A 23,964-nucleotide genomic window follows, 5' to 3' on the forward strand; every position below is an offset into this window, starting at 1 on the left:
CCAGACCTGGCCAGATGGGAGAAGTATGATTTCCAAAAAGGAAGGGGTTGGCACCTAGTGACAGCATGTCCTTACAAACAGAGCTGCAGGAATAAAGAACCAACATTTCACTGTGAACTCCAGGAAGGTAACGGACAATGTCCCCAGAGAGAACTGTGATGAAAGAAAACACCCTCATTAACACCATACACTTCTGTAAGTCAATTCTCGCTCTTTAGCAAGCAATGCAAAACCATAGAAATATCAAAAGCAGAGCCACATGTAAATACACTCCTTGAAGTTGGGCACCAGCAGCAAAGGAACCCTAGCAATGCCAGGCTTGGCACTACTTTTCATTCTTATAGCACTCAGAAATTTGAACAGTAACACTTCTTGCACCTCCCTAAGCAGAGATGGAAGGAGGAAGTCCAGAGCACAAAGCACCGAAGGCTCCTACACTCCAAATTGAGCCATGTTGTACTGCCCTGTGTGAGCTATCGTGTACACCAGCAGCTTCACTCTCCAGTGCTCTACCTCCACCACTCCAGCCAACACTATAAGACAATAATGCATTAAATAATCTCATAGGCACTTTCCTGGTACATTTTAATAATCCATGGTGAAAATAATTAAATTTAAAAGAAAATTTAAAAGAATCATGATCCCTCCACATGCATTTCTCTTCTCAGTGTAACATACCACAAGGCCTGTGCTAGTTAACAACTCTACTCTATTACTATCTCTAGTTGTTGAATAGCTTTGGTACAAAGAAAAATTAGAACAACTCACGTTGTTTTTCCTGTAGAAAGCCAGATGAGCAAAATGCAGACTCTTCACCTGCAAAAGAAAGAAACCACAATGTAAACTAAAATTGCTTTACATGAACATCAAGTTCTTTACTTTTTCTCCTGTGTTGCTGTAAATATTTTGCAACTGACTACTACTATGCAGATTTCAAAAACCCCCATTGGCTTCCGTGGGAATAGATCAGCATATGACACACCTGACAACTTCTGGAATCTATTAATCAAAATGGTTATGCTAGAAGCTAGATTTTATTCTTCATTTCAAGAAAGGCATCATAAAAAATGAAACTTGTAGGTAGGTAGGGAGGAATCTATTTGATAGAGGAATGTAGGTAGGAATCTATTTGATCACCTGCAGCACTAGTCACTGAATCTCTTAATAACTAAGAATTGGCATAACTTACCTAGCAATACAAACCAGATTCTTATTACAAATATTTAATTAGCAGTTGTTTAAAGAATATTTTTGTCCTTCCATTCTCTTCCACAGTCTACCCGTCCAAGGAAAGTTGCAAGTACAAAGAGATTTTCTCAGATCTAAATACAAAAACCTAATCTACAGAGACATAAGGATACGGGAATAAAGGCCCTTCCTATAGATAAAGTGCTCTGGCCATTACTACCATGGAGGGTAAACACCTTTGCCATCATTTGTCCATGACAAAACCCAAAGGTATCAGCCTACCTCTACCTACACCTACCATCACAGCTGGAATGAGAACACAGGTCTCTCAATCCCTTCTCTGGGTTCTTTCTTCAGAGGCCCAGGCAACATTTACTTTTTTTTTTCCAGAGCCAGCCTACCACTTGAGTACATTCACACCTGCAACAGACACAGCACGCTGCTCCTGGAGCACAGCCTGACTCAACAACAGAGGCAACATCCTGTTGCAGGTGTTTGGCATCAAAGAACAGAACGGCAAATGACAAGGACCAGGGACGCCGGTGGCCCTCTACGATACTGTGAATAAAACTGCATGTGCTGCTGTTGCCTCCCCACTGATTTGCTTGTGTTCAATGAAAGCTTCTGCCTAGTGTCCAAGACTTTAGAACTTGTCTGCACTGTTTCTCAATCTCATGAATTAAAAACACTGTTATGCTAAATCCAGCTAGTGTTAATACATAAAGACTAATAATAATGTTTAAGTCCTCTGATGGATGCAGCAGTACTGCAACTATTCTCTATTTTTTCAGGTGCTCCAACTATCACAGTTGACAATTTGGTTTTGAAGGCAATAAAAAGAACAGAAAAAATGTCAGGCTTTTAATATACAGCAAAGAAATCTCCTTTAGTCCACTCTTTGTGCAAGCTGTACTTGCAGTACACTGCTGTACCTCACCTTTGAGGAATGAAAATAATTTGAATTAGCTATTTCCAAACTTCACATATAATCTTTCATTTTCAGTTCCTTTCCAGGACAATTCACAGACTGTTGTTCTGCCAAAGAGGTTGGGTCACAACTGTTACCTGCTTTCAGCTTACCAGAGAAGAAGTATTAACTGCAACAGCTCATAGAGAGAGTCATTGCTGAGGCAAAGCAGCCATCAGTCACTCCCTTGGGAACAACGTGTGAAGTTCTCAGGAATGTGAGAGCTAAAAGCAAAAACCAGACCTCCGTGCCAAGAGCACAGACCAGCTTTCTGAAGTGCTTGTATACACAATCCCACAAATTACAACATGTACAACAATGGGTTTCATGAATAAAATTCCTTCCTGTGGCAGCTTTGAATGGCTGTGCAGATAGAAACTCTACATCGCAAAAGAACAGCTCTCGACAGATACTGAAGAGACGTCCACTACAGAACTAAAATTAATTTTTATTTGGTAGGTTTAAGAAACAGACAGTTACTTTATTTTTCATCACACAATATATTTAACAGATTCTGAAAAAAATGCCACTTCTCTGTCCCAGAATTGAAGGATGATCTGCAAGTACTCTTACTTGCATGCTACTAAAAAAAAATAAAATTAAAAAAAAAATCAGGAAGGTGTTTTTTGGGCAGTGTTGAAACCAGAATAGAAGCCACCTTATTGTCCCACAAAAGATTGGTAAAACCAGTAGAAATAACCTTCTGTACTCTTCGGAGAAAGCAGCTGCAGGTAAAAATAAGAGTCACAAAGTTACCTTTAGTGTCATGCCGTGGTACACCGCCAATATACATACATTAGATTTGTAGGCTGTAGCCATTACGCACACATGTGCTCCTGAGATGTCAGAGGGCATTTTGTACAATTCTTGTCTCTTGTTCTGCTCTCACCTGGGATTACATCAATAACGGGTTCAGCGTTAGAGGATAGCACAGCAGAACAGAGTGCCTCAGGACCAAGGAGATACCAGGGGAATTGTTCTCTTCTTTCTTCCCTCACACATCCAGTCCTGCAATACTGGCCAAAAAGGTGCCAGCAAGCTTTATGGCATACATGACTTTCTGCGCTCTAATAATCTGAATTTGTGTAACAACATAACCATACCACTGGAACAAACAACATTGATGCTCCTCTTTAGAACATGACTTTCACCTCAGCAAGAATACTGTGAAAATTAACTTCTGAATAGAAAAATCTGTTTTGTTAATTTTTTTTTTAAAATGCTGTAGCAAATGTAACACCAGTGTGAGCATAGATATGTCAAACTTGGGAAAACAGAGGGAAAGGAAAGGAGGCAATATACCTACAGATGGTATGATCCTCTCCATGGGAATGGCAGCCAGGGAAACTCTAGGCCCAGTGAAAATGATGCAAGAACACATGCTGATTTCAGCATGTGGACCGGATCTTAATACAGATTAAAAAATGAAAAGGGAGAGACTGCAAGGAAAGCAATGCTCTCTGCAGCAGGACTCAGCTCTCAGTAAAAAATGTCTTAGCAGGTAGATTAAGCTTCCTCCATTTTGCATGCATCTTCTGTGCTGTATTCTAGAACATACAGCATCACAAAATTAAATGACAGCAGTTGTACAACACTAGTAACCTGCCCTACTATAAACTGCTAACAGTAGTGATTTGCAGAAATCCAATCCACTGCTTCTCTCCAAAACCTGCAGCTAGAAGTAAAATCTGTTTTTTATATGAGCAATCTGATGCATTTTGGAATGCTGATGACTGTTGTAGTTTCCATATTTCCCTTCTACTGTTCACCAAGCCAAATTTTCTGTTTGCCACTCTTTATATTAATAGGCAGCAGCAGATGCTATTGCAATAAATTTAATAGCAGCATAAGCATCACAGTCAGCTATGTAAAAACACCGTTTAATTAATTATGTGACTCCAGGAGGGCATGACGAGGAGGGGTCGATCACATGCTGCTGGAGGGAAGGAAGAGAGCAGTTTGTTTACACAGAACATTCACTGTGGACAAAATTAGGCAAGGCAGCCCTCAGAGGGGTTAAACACTGTACAGCCTTTATTATTGACCTAAACTGGGATTAATTTTATTTCACAAGAAACCATAGATGGTTTTCAGAAAGCCTACAGTCTTTCTCCTTCCGAAAAAACATCAACCTGAAGAACGATGTAGCTAAACCTTCCTCTTACATGTAAGATTTGTACCTATTGTGCAACAACCCAGTTGAATATTTGATGAAGAAAAATCTCCTGAAGTTGATTAATTACTTCTCTCTCACAGTAATGTTTCTCCATGATACCAGACTAGTTAGACTCTTAATTTGATGGAAAGATAAAGCAATACTGTTCCACAGACAAACTAAAAACTGTTTCTGTCCTACAAAGTAATAAAATAGCAATTACTTTCTCATTTGCTTTCCTATCTCTACCTTCATCTACAGGGCAAGGTCACGGTAAATTTTTGCAGCAGCTGTCAGTATATCTTACCCTTCTGACTGGTATTGTCTTACCTCGTGCATTAATTTGGCCTAACCAGAAATTCAAGAAGTCTGGGACAAGACAAAGGAATTTTCATATATGCTTAATGCTCTGGAATGCCCAATACAATTTCTGGGAGCTTAGTGCACTCTGAAAAGCTACTCCTCGTGCAGTCTGCCCAAAACAAAACCAAACCTTCTCTAAACAGAAGAATCACTGTCATCGAGTTGTCTTTCTAGCAGCCTTGTGCACATAAGACAACAGAACATACGAATTGCGACCTCCTGCCATGCAGTCATACAGTTTAGCTTTAGGGAGTCCTGTTAGGAGCAGAGAGTTGGACTTGATCCTTATGAGTCCCTTGCAACTTGAGATATTCTATGATTTTATAAATTAGCTTACTCCACAGATGTATATCAAACTTAATCTTAACCAAAAACGTTATTCTAGTCTTTCAGTTCTGTTCAGTGCCTTGTGGCTATTATGACAGGAGAACAGAGAGAGCAGTTGAAGGAATCAACAAGAAATTGTTCCTGACACTCCTAGAAACTGGCTGCTGCACAAATAAACCAGCCTTTTTTCCCCCCTTACTCTAGATAGGGAAAAAATGAGATCCAAAAGATACTATATTAGAGAACAAAAAAAAAAAAAAAACCAAACAAAAAAATCACTCAGTGATGCATTTATTGCACTTAAAATCTCAGGAAATATTTTTTTAAAGGGAAGTTACAAAGAGCAGATAGAGTAGTGGGGAGTCATAGTGCATGTCGTGAATTCAACAGCATTTTATAGTCCACTGAGAAACACAAAGCTTGTTACTAAAAAAAAAAAATCAGTAGAAATTGAAAAGCTCAATCCTAGGTGGTGCAGAAAGGGAAAGAATTGCAGGTTTCCAAACACAGACCAAATACAACTTGCACAACAGTAGCATCTCCCAGCTCTATCCACTATCTTGTAGCGGGGTGGATATGAAGAATAAATTTGATCTAAATCAGCAATTCAAATGACTCCCAGAAAGAAAGCAATATTCCTGTCAGCACTACTTTCCAGATAGACAATCAATTTGGTAAAAGATGAAAAGATCTGTGTAACCTACTCTTGTGCAATGGGACCAAGAAAGGCCGTTCACTCACCTGATATGAAAATTTCCAGTTGTGAAAGCTGATCATGTCCATGTATTTTGCTGGTAACCAGTAAAGCAATCCATCAGTCTGTATGTGTGGCATATGAAGCACAGGAAAAGTGAATTTCACAGGCATTTTACAGTCAGTTATGTTTTAAACAACTAAAAATTAAATCGTATTTTGTCAATATACCTGAGAATTCATCCTAATTTGAAGCATTTTAATTCAATTAACTGGACTTGCAGAGTAAAATAGTAGCATGTTGCTGACAAAATTGACTAATGGCTCTTAAAATTTAATTAGGGTGTATTAAACAAATAGTCATCATTTGTGGCAAGCTTTATTACAGAAATTACATTGTTATTTGTTTGCTTGCTTGTTTATTTTCTACAAAAATACCAAATACGGCCTTTTTCTTTTTTTTAAAATAAATTAGGTTTTAAAACAAGGAAACAGTCAAGATTCATTAGGGCTTTGCCTGTTTCACTTTTTTTGTGTGTGCATGTGTGGGTTTCTGTAGCGTTTACATTTTGGAAAACACAGGCTGAGCTGGCAAAGAAGATGACCAGCCTGGCTGATCAGAGAGCTTTGGCTTGAACTCAGAGGAAAAAAGAGAGTGCATCACCTTTGAAAGAAGGGGCGAGCAACTGGGGAAGACTACAGGGCTGTTGTGAGGGAGAAAATTGCAAGGGCAAAAGCTCAACTAGAACTTAGTCTTCAAACTACTGCTATAAAAGACAACATTAAATGCTTTTTACAAATATGTCGGCCATAAAAAGAGGGCCAAGGAGAATCTCCATCCTTTACTGGATGCAGAGGGAAACATTGTGACAAATGTTGTGACCCGGGGCCCAGAGAAAAGGAGCCCACTTCTGGCAGGACTTGTGGCCTTGAATAACAGCCTGGTTGATTTTTCCGTTCAGCAGGCCAGTGGGCATGCAGTGGTAGGACAAGAGAGAATGGCTTTAAACTGAAAGTAGGTTTAGTTTGGACATTAGGAAGAAATTAATGCCTCTGAGGGTGCTGAGGCACTGGCACAGGTTGCCCAGAGAAACTGTAGCTGCCCCATCCCTGGAAATATTCAAGCACAGGTTGGATGGGGCTTGAAGCAACCTGGGATAGTGGAAGGTGTTCATGCCCATGGCAAGGAGTTGGAACAAGATGGTCTTTAAGGTCCTTTCCAATGCAAATCACTCTATAATTAAGTACACCTGCTAGTGAAAGACAGAAATTATGTGCTCCTGAGAACCATGAGTTGTGCAAGAATGCACAGTCAAAAAAAAAAAAAAAAAAAGAGATTGTACACACCAAGTTTCAGATGTTATTTAACTCGGTCACATATTACAAAGATGTATATTTCTCTTCCTTAAAAGAAATAACCAAACAAAAACATGCCAATTACCTGTTTTCCCACAACGACACCACAAACTCACATTACTGCAAATATCTTGTTACTGTGATTTTAATACATAATCTAAATCAACCATTTCAACCTTCCTACTCACTCATCCATCTATGCTTCTGAAGATCATCTTCACATCTCTCTAAATTTCTATAGGAAGCTTTTTTATGAAAAAGCTATCCACAGACAAGAAAGATGCACAAGCACTTTCTCTTCACTGCTAGACAAACTTTCCTTCAAGACGTCTCCCACCATCATTAAAGACAAAACCTCTCTTGCTACTCATGTCGAGGACCATAAGCAAACCTGAGATATACAATCCATTCCTATCACACTACTAAGTAATTAAAACTAGTGCGTTGGGGCAAATAGACAAAGGAAATTGATGAAGATCACATTAAGATCTCAAGCTTGGCATTTGCTAAATTCTGAAATCTTGGCTTTGCAAACTTGGTTCTGGGATATTCACCAATTGTAATGAAATAAAACCTGTCCTATAATTTCTGGTAAAATGGCCAAGAATCAGAGCTGTCCAGCAACAGTGGTCGGTTCACTGAGGACAGGCAGAAAACCAAACAGTCACAGAAAAAAACCAGAAGCTCAATACAAGAAAAACTTCCAAGCTTGCATATTTTATTAGATGTGACCAAAAAAAGAGGTCTGATGTTGCAATGTAGCTTGCACGAAGTAATACAGTAGTTCTGTCTATGTTAATGACCCAGAAAATGCCAACTGCTTCTGCTCACCAGTTAGCAAGGCAGAAGTAAATAAAATTCCCTAGCGTGGAAGTTACCAGCTCAGGAAGGGCAGTCTGATCTACTAAAGCTGCAACCTTTTTGTTACTGCTGTTCAGTGTAATTAAAGCTGGCTCATGTCCATGGATGTGTGACACTGCTCAGCTGGCAAAGGCAAGGTATCCTGGCCTCGAGCTGCACTGGCCATTCCTTGGCAGCTGCAGTTCTTCTACTCTTTAAAAAAATAAACTGAACTGAGGGAACAGGGGAAAGAGGTGACAAAATGAAGGCTGAAGAGCTGAAAAGTCTGCTGGCCGTATACAGAGATTGAATCATAACAATACAGATAAACTCCAACTGCACTGGCAAGCATTTATTATCTCCCTATGGAGCTCTGTGGTTCTTCATCCACTTGAGACGTTTCTGGATTCTCTCATATTTTAATTTGCATGTGTGAGAGAAAAGAAATAAGAAATGGTATGTTCCAGCTCTCAAACCCACATTTACAAAAGACCAGTATAACAAGAGATAGCAACTGAGGGAGAGAGGACAACCCTAATATTCACATGACCTTATTTGAAGTCTTATGCAGGTTTGGTCTCAAACAAATGTGTCTTGACCTCATGGATAATGCATACTCCTGCATTTTTCCTCAGGATTTCACCCTTTAAAATGCTGACATAGGTTTAAGTTTACATGCTTGAATTTAAGATTACTAGCTTGAATTGAATGACATTTTTTTCTGTAAAAAGTATTTGCCTGGTTTGCAAGTTAACGTGTACAGTAATCTCATTTCCCACCATAAAAACCTCAAGTAATGCAATATAAAGCATATACTAAATTCAAAGTATACAAAAAGTCTTCCTCACCTTACCTCAACTTACCTTCACTGCACTTGCACTATACAAAAACAAACCAACAATAACTTCGACCTTAGAATCACTAACAATATATATTTAAGGTAAGGATATGATGTCAAGATAGCTGGAGGACTGAAATCCACCAGTCTGAATTTGTTCCTAGTGGTGAGTACATGCATTTCCTTTCATGTAATGGACAGAATACTTTGCACCAGGAGTGAATTTAAATGCATAACTATGATGTGCTTGGGCCTTTACCCTAAGTCCCAGATTCTTACTGGTGTATCAGCGCCCATTTCCCACTCCTTTCATTGGTACATAGTTACATATATATTTATATAAAAATGGCCCCAAATACCTGAAAGTATGCTTCTCCATAGAAATTCCAGATAAAGATTCGTCGACTTTAAGGAGCAAAATAACCCGGTGACAACAAGAAGTCTCTCACACATTGAACACAAGAAAAAATAAGTTTTAGTCTTGTAATCTATGTCATAGTTGTTCAGCTGAGTCCAACACTGACTTCCCACTGAAGCCAATAAATTTGTATTACCTGGTCTGACAAAGTTTTCTCCTGAAAGAGATCATTGCAATTCATTTCTCAGCACTAAAATGCTACTTAGATATCCATGTTAATCTTTTAACTATGGGATGCTGTAAAATTACATTACTTCTGTAGAGCATTTACATAGTATCTAAAAATTAATTGCTTCGGTAGTCAGATGTTCTTGTTAACTCTAAACAAATAGGTAATACAAGCTAAACATTACCTTGATTTTCCTCAAGCTTCCCAATTGTTTCTATCTGCTCAACAAGGTCATTTGAGTTCCACTGGCTCATGCCTATGAGAATAGCACTTTTTCCTTCCACCATCTCTTCTGTAACAGGAAAAAGAATAGAATAAATTACTGTGACAAACAAGAGAAAAAAGACAGGGTGAGAACTAGTAATTAAGAGAGAAATAAACACTCATTAGAGCTCCTAATGGGAACAGATAACAGGTTATGCAGGACTGTCCAGGAAAGCTTCTTGCCTACTCATATGATCTACAGAGATCCTGTATGTTTCACAGATTATGTGCAGGAAAAACATGGAAAAGAGAGGACTGTCTGAATTTTTTCTCTTGCCTTGAGCAGTCACTGTAAAACAAAGTTTATAATAATCACTTGACTGTTTAAGTGGTTGGTTGGTTTTGGGTTTGTTTTTTTTAATTTTTTTTTTGTTTGTTTTAAGAACATTCAAAAGGCAGAGCAGAGGGAAGCAAGGACACACAGACCAGTTCAAGACTTTTCAAGAATATTTTTTCCCCTTTTATCAAAGCCGCCTGTGCTACATAAAACTTTACATTTTCATCTAGGGACACAGAGACATAATGGAATGGAACCAAGCTCACAGTACAGAGAACCATCTCTTTTATTGAGATCCCATCCAGGGAGCAGGGTAGGAAAGCACAAAACCCAACCTGCAGATAGATATTCACTCTTTTTTGTAAAAAAACAAACCCAAAACCAAACAGGCCTAGAAGCTGTAGGAAAATATTTTCCTTCAATTTAACAGCTATTTAGCAAGAAGGGTGCATTAATCCTTTCTGAATAAATTTACTAAAAGCACTTCAGTCTGGCTGGATACAGCCCAGAATGGTCTTTGTACCTAGGGTGAGCAGACAGGAAAAAAAAAATAAGTAAAATAAGAAATAACAATTCTTTACTTGTTAAGGCAGATTCAGAGAATGGGTCAAATTCTGTCCTCTCTTACAGCCTTTTGTAGAGAGAATGGCTCTAATATGGGAGTAAACACAGAATAATTTAGTCAGGACATTTCTGGCTAAAATAATCATTTTCAAATACCTACCTTTCAGTAGGTCTCTAAATGATATAAAAATTTATGTTCTTTCACGTTCTCTCATATGTACCTCTCTCATTTAGAGAGATCTTGGTACTGGAGAAAGATGGATCTGCATAAAGGACTGTATAAATCACTTCATAGTCACCACCATATCTTATCTCTCCGTATGCCATGCCTTTTACAAACAAACAAGGATAAAGGTTATTTATCAGATTTATCAGAGAAGGGGGATCCAGCAAAGCCCCCTGACATCTGATGCAATCTCAGCTGCTCCCTGAGGCAGAGAGAACCAACCACTTAGCACAGCATTTTGCTTAGGTTTTTTGTTACTTTCTCTCAAAGGCTGATTTATTTGAAGTTCTATAAGGAGGAAGGGAAGGAGCCATGGTGGTTTTGGTCTCTTCCCTCCCTCCCTCCACAAGTGGTTTTACAGTCAATCTAACTATGATGGGTATTTTCAGTGATGTTTTGTGCTTAGTCCTTACTGCTGTTCCTCCTGCCAACTGGAAGTAACAAGAAGTGTCTTGCCCCCCTGAGCCTCACACCAGCCCTTCAGTGTAGTTGCACATACAGATGGAAAAGTGTTCAAATTAGCAGCAGCATAGAACAAACACAGCCCTCAAGACCTCCTTAAGGCCTAATGGTGAGTGTCCGGCTGAGAGGTGTAACATTTCATCCATAGGTAAAAATGGGCAGTAATGGTTCTCTGCTGGACGTTTTGTTTTCCTGCTTTGTTCTTCTTGAGCGAATTCCAGTCTTGGCATTGGAAGACCAAGCAGCAGCAGCAGCAGCACAGCCGATGGCCCTTTACACTGGCAGGTGTGTACAGCAGGCACGAAGACCAGTGAAAAGAACTGAGAACAACTGAGAGACATGTGCCTCCAGGGCTGTGTTATGGAAGATTTTTTTCTCAGCTTAAAGGCTGTGGGGCAGGCATGTGGGGAGATCTGTATGGGGGTGTTTGCCTGTCTGTTGTGGAAGTCTGATAAAATGGCCAAATGGGAATGTGCAAGCTTCTTTGAGCAGCTTTTCAAATCTGAGGAAAAATGCTAGTTAACTGTGGAATTTCATATTCTGACAATTTTGTGATAATGTACTCAGCTGTAATTTTCATCTTCTGTGATCAGAGGTATGTTGCAGTTAAATTATAAGGTCGTTTCCTGCACCAAATATCATTTTACATGTTGACACTGTAAAATTCCTGTCTAACTTATGGCCTGACACATGGAAAGCAAGAAACAAAGGAAAGCAAATATAACATATATTTATACTACAATATTAAACAGTAAAATATTACTTCTCCCTTTCTGTATGGATTTCATTAAATTAAGCAGTTAGCCATGACAGATGAATCAACAGTCAAAACATGTACAGCTGCTTCATCTCAAACACAGGTGCTTGATTCTCTGTTTACAAGGCTGCGAGCCAGAAACTTCTTTGTTTGAGAAACTGAGATTTGACCCCAGCTGTTTTTCAGAATACAAAAGCAGCTCATTATTGCCATGTTTTAACGGTGCCCACTGCTGTGCCCACTGTTTCCTACTTCAGACTGTCTATGAAGTACAAATTACACATGGGTAGACGTGGGATAGCTTCCAGATTCTCCCATGAAGAAACTCCACAGCACTCAACTCCAGCTGCACTGTGCAGCTGCCAAGAATATCAAACATTGATGAAGCACCCTGTATAAGTACCAGAGAAATTTTGTAAGAAACACTGCAGAAAATGTTATGCTGGAGACAGAAGAAGGGTAACAAGCTACCTCATTTTTAGGTGGTGAAAGCCACAGTCTCTCTCCTGGACAGGTTTCCCTCACTCCAGCACAAACAAACTCCTCTTGTTTCTTTGGTGCTAAATTTAATCTACTGACAATGCAAATTACTTCAGCCCACACACGTGTTTTCCTCTACCAAAGACACAAGTTCCCTTATGACCAAGGGAGCTTCTGAGTGCAGAAATGCCTTCGGCCTCTTTTGCTAGTATTTATGTTTGTGTGTACATTTATTTTCCTGACATTTATACACTTATTTCTGAAAGGCTGTTTGGGAGAAACCAGAGATTTCCTAAATTAGGAGGACTATGGACTGCCTCAAGGGTAGCAAGGCCTTGCAGAGAGATCTGAATAGACCACAGAGCTGGGCAATCACCAGCCATATGAAATTTAGCACGTGCAAGTGCTAGATTCTGCACCTGGGATGGGGTAATCCTGGTTATACCTACAAACTGGGGGAGAAAAGGCTGAAGAGAAGCCCTGCAGAAAGCGATCTGAGGGTTCAGGCCGATGGCAAATTGAATACGAGTCAACAGTGCATCCTGGCAAACAAAAGGGCCACCAGTGTCCTGGGGTGCGTCAGGCACAGCAGCCCAGCTGCTGATGGAAGGCGACCGTCCCGCTCTGCTCTGCTGCAGCCTCACCTCGAGTCCTGTGTCCAGTTTTGGGCACCACAATACAAGAAAGATCTAAAGCTGTTAGAAAGCATCTGGAGGAGGACAACCAAGATGCTGAAAGGCCTCAAGACAAGATTAATGAGGAATGATTGAGGTCCTTTGGTTTGTTCAGCTGGGAGAAGAGAAGACTGGGAGGAGACCTCATTGCAGTCTGCAACTTCCTCAGGCTGGGCCATGGACAGGGAGGTGCTGACAGCTCTCTGGTGACCAGTGACAGGACACGAAGAAATGAAAACCTATCTAAACAAAACTTGATTTGAAGAGCATCTTTGCAAGCTAGCTATCAAGTAATCTAAACTTGGAAATACTTGTGCCAACTCAATATGGACTATGTCCAGCAAATTCCAAGTGCATTTCTTGTTCTCAGTCTACAATGCATGCCTCACCAACTCCAAAAATGCAGCCATCAAACTGACCTTTCAAAGCATTATTGAACAATGGATCTTGATGATTCAAAAGAATATTCCATCAAGCACAGTAAGTGATCATACTCCCAAAGACAGAATCTAATCACATTTTTGATCTATTCACATCAAAGAAAACTACACCATCTAAAATGTCTGACACATCATAATTTTGGTTCTCTTTTTGGAGAAAAAACCTGAAGTATGATTTGGTGCTCAAAGTTACAACTCCAGCTTCACACGGAATTTGGAAACATTACTGAAATCATCATGACAGCTATTTTAAGCATGCGGTAGAACATTGCAAAGCACAAAGGCAGTGTGGAGGAAAATCAGCACAGGCTGTATTTCTTTTCTATTTCCAACTCTTCCACTCACTAAAGCTTAAGATTTAAATGCAGCTTAAACAATCTGGGTATCCTATTCTCATTGAATACCCAGTGGGAACAGATCACCATCTCTCATTCTCTTCATGCTTAGATGTCTCCAATGAACATTTAATTTTAATCCGCGCAAGTAATTTATCAGGTATTATTATCTCTCACTAAAAGTCTGTTATTAGGGGATTAACAGCTCAGTAACAGATGTTGTTCATTATCCTTACATAGCAGTGACATTTTATTTCAAGTAACCATTATAAAAATGATAGTGACTATCATTACAAGCATTTCAGACTACATAGACTACTTTTGACATTAAAATGTAAGTATTTAAGGAAAGCCTACCATACAATATACTTTACACACAGCATTCTGTGCTCATAAACTATGAGTACCACGACATTTCTCCAAAATACATTTAAGATATAATACATAAAATATTATACATACATAGTGGACAGCATTAGAAATGGAAACATTTTTGAACAGATTTTGTCTTCCTTTTCCCCCAAATCTTTCCAATTCTGATTGTACGTAATTTTCTGTATTCCTCATTTTCAGAGCCTGGGTATGCTGAAAAAATTAGATTTAAGAAATCCCCTTCAAATGACACACCTCAAATTTACAGTACTTAAGCAGTCAAATGCTGACTTTGGTTTTAATTTGATAGGGAATAATTTGATAGGGATGATTAACATGCATGAACTCCAAGAAAAGGATAACTTTCCTCACATTGCTGAAGCATTGTGTTAATCTGGTGCAGTAATAACTTACTGCCTATACATTAGTTTCACCATCTGCACTGAGCAGAACAAGCAACATACCACAATTGCCAGAAGTGACGACACCCACTAAAAACTGAGGCAGCAGAAGACAGAGATCTTGACATCAAGACATTCACAAGCTATTTGCAATACAGCCTCTTCTTAAAATTTACATACTTTAGTGAATGAGAGTCAGCATGCTCACACCTTGACAGGTGAGCACAACAGAATTTTACATCACATCCCTTAGAGCACAAACATGCTGAGGAGTGTTTAGACCTCCCAAATTGCCACCTCAGTTCATTGGCAGCATTTCCAAATAATATTCAGGTTGCACAGCAGAGCATTTTAAAATTAAATAAATTAGACAGATCTAATTTCAGGAGAGGAAAGTTCAGCAAATTAAGAACAGCTCTTAATTAGCAGAGAGCTAGCCTAGCCTCCTTTAATGAATAAGAATCTTGAGAAAGAACACACAGAGACTGGCTTGAAATATATACCATGTATTTATTGGCTTCAGCTTTGTATGAACACAGTGATAGAGAAGACAGTGCCATAAGGCTCAAGGTAAGAAGGCAAAACTAATGACAAAAGTTCTTATGCAGGCTAAGCAAACTCAGCTCGGGACAAGGAGACAGCTATATTCCATGCCACCACTTGAATCTTTAGCAAAGGTGTCAAGAGAGCATTTGTCTGTAACATCTGCTAGTTAGAAACTTAGGAAGTAAAAAACCCTAACCCTTAACATTCTAAATTAGAAGCCTAATGCACAGATAAAGAAATTATAAAGAAGGTATGTTTCTGATAGGTCAGATTCTCATCTGCTGGACTAGTCTAAATGCAGAGTAACTGCTGAGGTCAGAGATCATTTGAATTTAAAGTAGGTCAGAAGGTGGTGACAGGATCTCCTGTGAACAGCAATACTACCATCTGCATCTTACCACAAACATGGTATCAACTGTTAACTTTGCTTCTTCTGCAGGAGGCCACAAAAAGCCTGAAATCACCTCCAAGGTACTTCAATAATAACAACCATCATCAGCTTCCTCTTAAATTCTACTCTAATTTTCATTCACCTGCCAGAAAAGATTTCTCATAGTTTTAACACTGGAAAAATGAAAATCTAGAAATAAAATTAATAGTTGTATATGACACAAAAAACCAGTGCCCTAAAATAGCCCACATCTACCCACAGTCCACCTGGTTTTTACCCACTACCTAATACTGCCTCTCTAAAGAGTCCAGTGTCCACATGGGACTAGTTCTCTCGGTGAAGAGACTTCCACAGACTGACACGTATTTCAAGGGCACGCATTTTCATGAGAAATTACACCATAAATGGAGATTTTGCATTTGCCTCCAAAACAAACAAAACAAGCTGCCATTCTTACCGGTAACAAAGCAAACAAAATATGTATCCACACATACATGCCACACACACCTTCTCCCCCAAAATCTCAGTTACACACCCATATCAGTTTTGTATCTATGACAATTTACATTCCCATAATAATGAAAGATCATCTGAGTACCAGCTGCAGTGTCTGTGTGCCTACCAACTGACAATAAAGATTAAAAGAGACAAATGAGCTTATACACCATCCATATTTCTTTCCTCTATCTGTGCAGACAGCTGGAACATCCTTGTGCTAAAAGTCTCTTTCCGATAAGACAGCTGTTTGGTTCAGAACAAGGAGAAAATAATCAGTGTTCAGCAATGTATTTTCTGAAAAACAGACTCGTGCATGCACACAGGCAGAGCTGAAAGCTCTCAAACCTCTCTTCAAGTAGAGAAGGGCTGCTAAATCTCAGCTCAAAAGAGCAAATTTGAACTGATTTCAGGCTAGGCATGAGCTGGCTTTCTGACACCAGATAACATGTAGTCAGACTTTACGCCTCAGCATCCCTATAAATATTAAAAAAAACCCTAAACAGAACCAAAACCAGAGCCCCAGTCTCCCACTGGAGGAGGGGGATTGCGTATGCACACAACCTACAGATTTTTCTCCCACTTCAAAACTCGGCATGTTACTGATCATGTCAAGATTCAGGGTCTCAGATGATGTAGGGAATGCTTCAGTTACCTCAGCTGGTTAGAGTCACAGGTTTGATCCCCATATGGGCCATTCACTTAGGAGTTGGACTCAATTATCCTTGTGGGTCCCTTCCAAGTCAGAATACCCTGTGATTAAATCCACAAGCATTTGAATATTGTTCCTTGAACAAGCAGAGGTCCCAGTCCCTCCAGTGAAAGTTTTTATAGAGCGGAAAACCTAAGACATTGGTGTTAAAAGCTGGCCATCAGTAACATGGATGCTCATGGCCTTCCTCAGGAACTGCGAACAAGAGCACTCCCATTGTAGTGTCATACACTGTCTGACCTGGGAAGGACCTGGGCCCAAGAGACCCCGTGAGGTCCGCACTGGTGGTGTCTTGCTGCTTCCGACACTAGACTCAGTTCAGGGCAGCTCACTCATCCACCCCAGCACCTCACCAAACTCCTGTAAATTTAGGTCCATCCACAAATCCTGGATAGAAGAACTGATGGATGTTTTGTCTGATGAGGACAATGTTGTCAGTTCATCCACAAAGGAGGTTAGCTACTTGTTTCAAAATTGGGGGAAAGAATGGGGAGGGCAGAACAAAAATGTGTACTTACCTCGTGCATCGAAGAATTCATCATCGGAGCTCTCTACAGAGTCTCTGAGAACATTCTGCATGTGCCGCTGAGCACCACCAAATTGGCACGGGCCAGCTGGAAATACAAGGAGACTCACATTAACACGAGGGAATGCTCACCTCTGCTCCAGAGAAAAACCCCAACCCAACACATTAATGAACAGTTTGCGTACGTGCCTCAGGAGGATGGTCATCACGCACACTTTAATCTCAACTGTCAGCCAGCCAGAGCTCTCAGGATGGCAAAAAAAAAATACTTCCACTTAACCAAAGTGATTAAAACAAGTTCATGTTAAAGATAAGCCTTCATCACTTTCAGCCAATGCAGTGACCTCAAAAGATAAATTCCTTCCTTTTGAATTCATCTGGCTGTTCCATTCCAACACTCAAACTGCACATTGTTTCTAAGACATACAGCAGCATTTCCCCAGGACATGGCAGTAGCTCCCACTTAAATTCAATTTAACTCCTAAAAGAAGTGCCGTCTTATTTGGCTCACAGATTTGCAGACAAGCTACTCAATTCTCACTCAGTGAACTGCTTTCACCAGAGAGCTTTGCTGTGCTGGAGCCTGGGGCTTTTATTTGAAGCTTGCCATTTGAAGACGAAGGCAAAAGCACATTAGAATAAGTACAGTAACAGATATAGTCATGACACCTTAGATGGTCCTTATAGATTATCATACTCAAACTAATTTGTAGTTAGTAAACCAGACTTGTCTAAATATCTGAATTCTCCTTGCATCTGAGCAACTCAACACTAGAAAGCAGTAGTGAAATATATTCCTTATATTAACAACAAAGTCTCCCCACAGTCAGTGGAGAACCAGGGATCAAATCCACCATACCCCTAACAACACTATTGTAGAAAGGACACTCATTACCCACCAGAATAGTGTCCTTCGTTTTATTCATTTCTGCAAATGATGACATCAGACCTGATTCTAATATCCTGAGCCCCTGGCCACAAAAGCGTTCTTCTCTCAGTAGTAAAAGAGCAACTCAAACACAGGATGCATCCTTCTGTATTATTCTGGAGAAAACATGCCTCTAGGTCACAGCCTTTTGTTTTTCATTTACTCCACCTATAGCTGAATTAATCAGAAATATAAGTGAAGGGTGGTAAGAAGAAGCAGATTTTAGCTGACCAAGATAAAGTGAGTAAAAATAATAATCAATTAATAGCATTTTAATATGGTTTAAAAAAATGTTTATTAAGGAGTCAGTATTCATTACAAGAGTACAGCATGTATTGGGAATCTGTCCAGTGGTATCTGGCAGCTGATGGAGTCCCTCCATTCAGATTCATATCCACCCTAAAATGTATTGCTATAGTCACCAAAATAGTGGTAGAAAGAACACTATTCTGAACTTCTAAGGACAAAAAGTCTGCATTGGGTCAATGCTCGGAAGAGAAGGCATTTCAAAATTTCAAAAGCACAAGATGGGAGGCACCACAAAAATACTGGAGTGGTGTATGGAGGGTTGGACAGAGGGAGGAAGGGAGGGAGGGAGAGAGGGAGAACAAAAGGAGGGAGGAGGCTATACAAATAAAAAATTGTAAAAACTTCCAAAGTACTCCAAAGTAAAGAGCAATTCCCTGGAGAAGAACTGCCACTAGCCTGGCTGAAAATCAGTAGAAGTACTCACCCCACAAAAAAAGCTCATGGTTCTAAGGACCTTGGAGTTTGATGCAGAATGTGAAGGGAGGGCAGGGGAAAGAGTCACAAATATCCAGGCATAAATTCTGGCCATGAGAAAAGTTCTTGGGAGCATCAGTTTTATTATATTGCACTGGGAATGCTTCTAGATTTAGAAGCAGCTTAAACATAACCACAGTCAGCAGCACAAATCTGCATAAAGCTCACTGCAACAGCTCTCTACATCTAGATTGATTTGCTGGCTGGACTGCATTGCATTGCCCTCATACATTGGTGCTATTGAGTCTGCTTCCTTCTGTGCCAGCAGATTAGCATTAGGCACCTTCAGAGGACTCTATTAACATTTCTTGATTTTATTAGACACTGGCATTACCTGGACTCACTGACTTGATTTACACTGTCAACTGCTGCATATTTTATTTTATAATTTTGCTTCAGAGAATGAAAAGACCAGCCCTACTTCAGAACACAGGCGAGCTCCTTGGTAATGACACTTTATGCCTCTATGGCAGTGAACCTACTCTTTATAAGATCAGTCAGCTGACTCTTAGCAGCCAGGTTTCAGCGATTTTTGCACCCAGGGTAGCAACTTTCATTTCAGTTGTTCAGGATCACAATTTCTGATCATAGAAGGGGAAAGCACGTAGAAATGCTTTGAACACTACATGACCAATTTGCAAGTCATAATAGTTGCACTGGAAGTACATACAGTAGTTCCCCGTAAGCTGTTGGGGCAGCACGACAGACGGACAGTAGGATACAAGGGTAACATTTCCAAGAGGCAGATGGAGAGCCCATAGAAACGCACAGGTGCTTTTCTTCTAGAAGAAGCAGAAGTAAAGTTTCCTATCTAACCTGTTCTCTCTGCACAGAACTGCAGGTTGTGACAGTCAACCTGTCACGGAGGGAGCTGGAAGAGACTTTCCCTGAGCACAGAACCACAGTAAAAGCTAGGGAGAAGACAAGAGCAGAGCCATCCTTGCAGCATTATGAACAGAAGCTGAATGCTCTAGTTAGGCTAGCACTAACTGTAATTAATTGTAATTAAGATTGAGTGAACCTCGTTTTTCACAATTACAATCAGGGATTTTCCTCAGTAAAAAAAGTCTTGATTTTTTTCTTCAATGAAGAATAGCTGGAATTTCACTGGTACTTTGCTGCATCAGTGATCTGGGTGACATGAGAGGAGGTGCTGTGATGCATGAGTAAAACGCAATGTTGGAAAGCAATCTCTTAATTTTCCCTGCACTAATTTTGTTCACATTTTAGTTTTTTCTGTGGCTGATGCTATCATATCCACCTGAAGACAACTCTTGTAGGACCTACAGAAAACAGTATTCCCACATGTATACCATTCCATAATACATATACACACGCATCATCAATATACTAGATCTGGGTCTGTGATTCACTATGCTTCACAATATACCCCAACCTCACAGTAGCAGTCACTGTGTAAACGGCTAATTAAAAACAAAATCACTTTTGAATGTTTGTGAAAAGCAATCAGTTAAAGTAATATTTTTAGACTTACAAAATAATAAACATACTCATTAGCCAATTTACTCTTGTTAGATATTGATTTCCTTACCCCTGCAATGTACAACTAAGGATCACAACTGAAACCTATATCCTGCACAACAGCTTCCATAAGGGGAAGAGCCACAGATACAATCAGCTACAATATCTTGTGATAGGCAGCAAAAGAGTCAGGATCTTATTTGACTTAAAAATTGCTACAGAAATAGTTCCATGTTCTATTATGCAACACTCGCACTTCCGGTTGAAGGCAAGTCAGATTGCACCTCTGTACACGTCATCCTAATTCAAATGCGAGGCAAATTTCATCCTTGGTGTTTAGTGACTGTACATAATTCCAGCAAACAGCAGAAGGAACAGTTCCCACTCACATAGCAGCAGCTTCTAATGCTGTCCATTCAGAGAAGGAACAACCCACTAAAATGACGCAATCTCTGATATATTCCACAAATAGACCTAAGGAGCAGAACAGCCATGGAAAATGCCAATTCCACTTTGACCCACAAACACCAGCAGAGCTCGTTTTACCATAGTTCTGTAAGAAATCAACAGCAGTTGGAAAGTATACATAAGAGAAGATCAGCTCCAGCTTCCTCTGGTCAGGGGACATAAACCCAAATTCTTTCCAAGGTGCCTCTTTTTTTTTATCAAACTAGCAATGATATGATGTTTGAGCAGTGCATGAGCACATTTCATTCCATGTGATATGAGGGTGATTCTAAAAGAGAAAAAAAAAAGAAAAACATAAGAGGAACTGAAGTGACCCTACTGGTCTGTAGCCAACCTTCTCAGGACTAAGGAAATGGAAACAGAAAAACATATAAGAAGGGAAGTAAGGCTGAAGAGGCTCTGAAAAACACTTTAAGAAACAAAGGTTTTCCTCTGAAAACTGCATAGCTAATGCTGTTGATTCCCAACTTCAATCACTTTCCTATAACCTTTAGAAGGCTTGGTATCCAAAACACACTCATCCTTTAAGTCCCAAGCATCCTAAGACAGAACAGCTCACCATTGTCACTCAATAATAAGCACGTGATCTGCTACCGGTCCCAAAAATGCTTCTTCAATATTACTTGTTAGGCAAAGATCATATTTAAAATGCATACCACGTCAGGAGAAAGAAAAGGCATGTACTTTCCATTTCCATTCCAGTAACCGGCATCAATTCTGACAGCACAAAGCAACACTGTACACTACAGACCCCAGGTCCTTAGGTGCCAAACACCTGGAGGTTAAACGTGAGGAGCACAGGAGTATCTTCTGGAAAAAGGAAGGAACATTTTCCTGTGGAAATGATGCCCTCTGGTGGAAGCACACTTTGCCAAGACAGGGATTGAATCTGCTACTGGATCTAATGAGCAGAAAATTAATTTTCAAATGCAGCAGGAAGTAAGCCTAGCCCTGCTGTGAAACCACAGCCATGTTACCTTTCGTCACTGGTTCTGCCTTCTCCTCATTTTGAAATAGCTTTTAAAAACACTTACTGCAACAGAAAAACAGAACCATTACTGGAGTCACCACATCACTGTTTACAGAAGCACTTCACGAGCAGGACCAGCACATACACTTTGGGAATGAAAGAGCAGTGATTTCATTCCTAAAACATACTTGTGAGGGCAGAGTAGCAGCACAGTAGGCTCAGTCCAGAAGCATCACCGTAAGAGTCACTCCACATCTCCCTCTTCTCCTTACCAATGCACGTATCACTGGCTACCTTGTCAGGCAAACAGGACAGATGGAAAGTAAGCAGGATGACCCAAATGCCAGTCATACCAGCCCCTTGTGTACTGGCAGCATTACAGGCTGGTTCCAGAGGCCATCCCAGCTCAGGTGTGCTCACACCAGAGCTGCCAGGAAGATGCATTCAAGCAGCTTGGGATAAGAGCAGCAGTTTTCATTGGATGCAATTACAGCAGTGGGCTTTACTGTAAAACTAATTAAATATTATTCACTTCACCGTCATACTATCACAGATTTCAAGCTTTGCAGCAGGCCCAGCCTTTTTCTACATCTTTTGCTTGGTAACAAACATTTCCCAATTTCCAATCAAGCCTAGACATAAGCACATGCCAGAAGACAGGCAATCATAAAAAAACCACTCCTGAATACTACCACGACACCTAGGTAGAGATGAAACAGCACACAATGTTCTCATAGCTACTGGAAACTCAGTCTTTTACATAGTCAAATATTGAGGGTTGAATTAATCTCAGTTAAAAAATAATAAAAAATAGACTTTATTGCAAAGATTAAAACATTTCCACTTGTCAAAACTTGTTTTAGAAGTGTACCATTTTGAATTCAGGGACAGTTTTCCTAATAAAATCAAAAAGCACAAGTCATTTTTCCATTTGGATAGAGATGCTGGGTAGGAAGAATGACCTTTGCTATTGCTACTGACTGCTGTTGCATAATACTTCTTTCTGTTTTGCTGGTTTCAGATGCTTCTTGCCTACCCATTAAGTGATTTAACTGAGCTACCCACACAGTGTTACCTAGTGACTGTGCAGTTAAGACTCACTGGAGGCCAAGTTCACCCACTATTATTTTCTAGTTATGTTTTATTTCCTATTTGGAAAATGTAAAACTGTTACAAGGATGTGAATTTAACTACTGGAGGCACTCCTAAGACTCAGGAATTCATACAAGACAGAGGGAGATGCTGATCAGAGGAAGTCCTTGCCTACACATTGACCACCAAAAAAGATGGACCATATTTGCGATCACTTATAGCAGGGCCACACAGAGCTCATCCAAAATCATGGAATGAATCTGCAGCAGAGACTGGAACTGAAACAAAATCAGTTGAAGCTGAAATGAAACACACTGCAAGTGGAAGGGGCTGACGAAGGAGGCCTACAAAACTGTGAGGCTAAAGGGGGAGAGGGAGAAAAATAACAGTGGGAGGCAAGAGGGAGAGAACAAAAAAGGCCAAAGGGGATGGGGACGAAAAAAGTGGAAGATCAAGTCAAGATGTCAAGTTCTCTTGTCAAAATGCAGAGCGGACAAAGCCAGATATAGTTACAGACAGAAAAAAGTCCACATAAATTGCAGGTTCTCTTGTCAAGAAGTGAAAGACTTAACTGATGGAACAGTCCAGATGCCACTGTGGTCAGAAGTGCCCAACACAACCAACTCCTCTCTCCCATTCCTCATTCGGTTTCTATCATCTCACAGCAACTTCACAGTGAGAAATCCCTGGTTGTCTACTCTGTACATCCCTCCACTGCCAGTTGGTAAGGATAGGCATGTATTTGAATATTGAGTACAGGAAACAAATCGAGAAACTAAGCCATGCAGGCCTTTAAGCCCCCATTTTAAGGTACCGGTGACATTTGCAGTCTTGCACTTTACAGGATTACTAGTGAGGTGGACGAAGAGAGAGAAGAAGTTTAACATGACTGTTCAGACTTCAAAACCTAGATCGAACTTTCCTGTAAACATGGTACATCTCCCAGAGCTGTTTCATGATGTTTCAGATGCCAGCTTCCCCACAGCAGAAATTAACTTCACCCTC

The 23,964-nt window shown here is 40.1% G+C and overlaps 1 protein-coding gene across 4 annotated transcripts in view; it reads right to left on the minus strand.

The window, feature by feature from the left end:
* The window catches only part of PITPNM3 (PITPNM family member 3), a 61,102-nt gene that overhangs the window by 29,610 nt on the left and 7,528 nt on the right, over positions 1 to 23,964 (minus strand). For 2 of the 4 annotated variants that reach the window (XM_032129957.1, XM_032129959.1), the window contains exons 2-4: positions 17,229 to 17,324; positions 9,499 to 9,606; positions 769 to 816 (exon numbers count right to left, since the gene is read on the minus strand). In XM_032129957.1, the coding sequence (XP_031985848.1) occupies positions 769 to 816; positions 9,499 to 9,606; positions 17,229 to 17,324 (252 nt within the window). Of the gene's footprint in view, positions 1 to 768; positions 817 to 9,498; positions 9,607 to 16,653; positions 16,750 to 17,228; positions 17,325 to 18,135; positions 18,339 to 23,964 lie in introns of those variants that run through there. The other 2 variants (XM_032129958.1, XM_032129960.1) reach the window with 2 other exon arrangements.

Source organism: Corvus moneduloides, chromosome 20 (genome assembly GCF_009650955.1).
Source record: "Corvus moneduloides isolate bCorMon1 chromosome 20, bCorMon1.pri, whole genome shotgun sequence".
Classification (NCBI taxonomy): domain Eukaryota; kingdom Metazoa; phylum Chordata; class Aves; order Passeriformes; family Corvidae; genus Corvus; species Corvus moneduloides.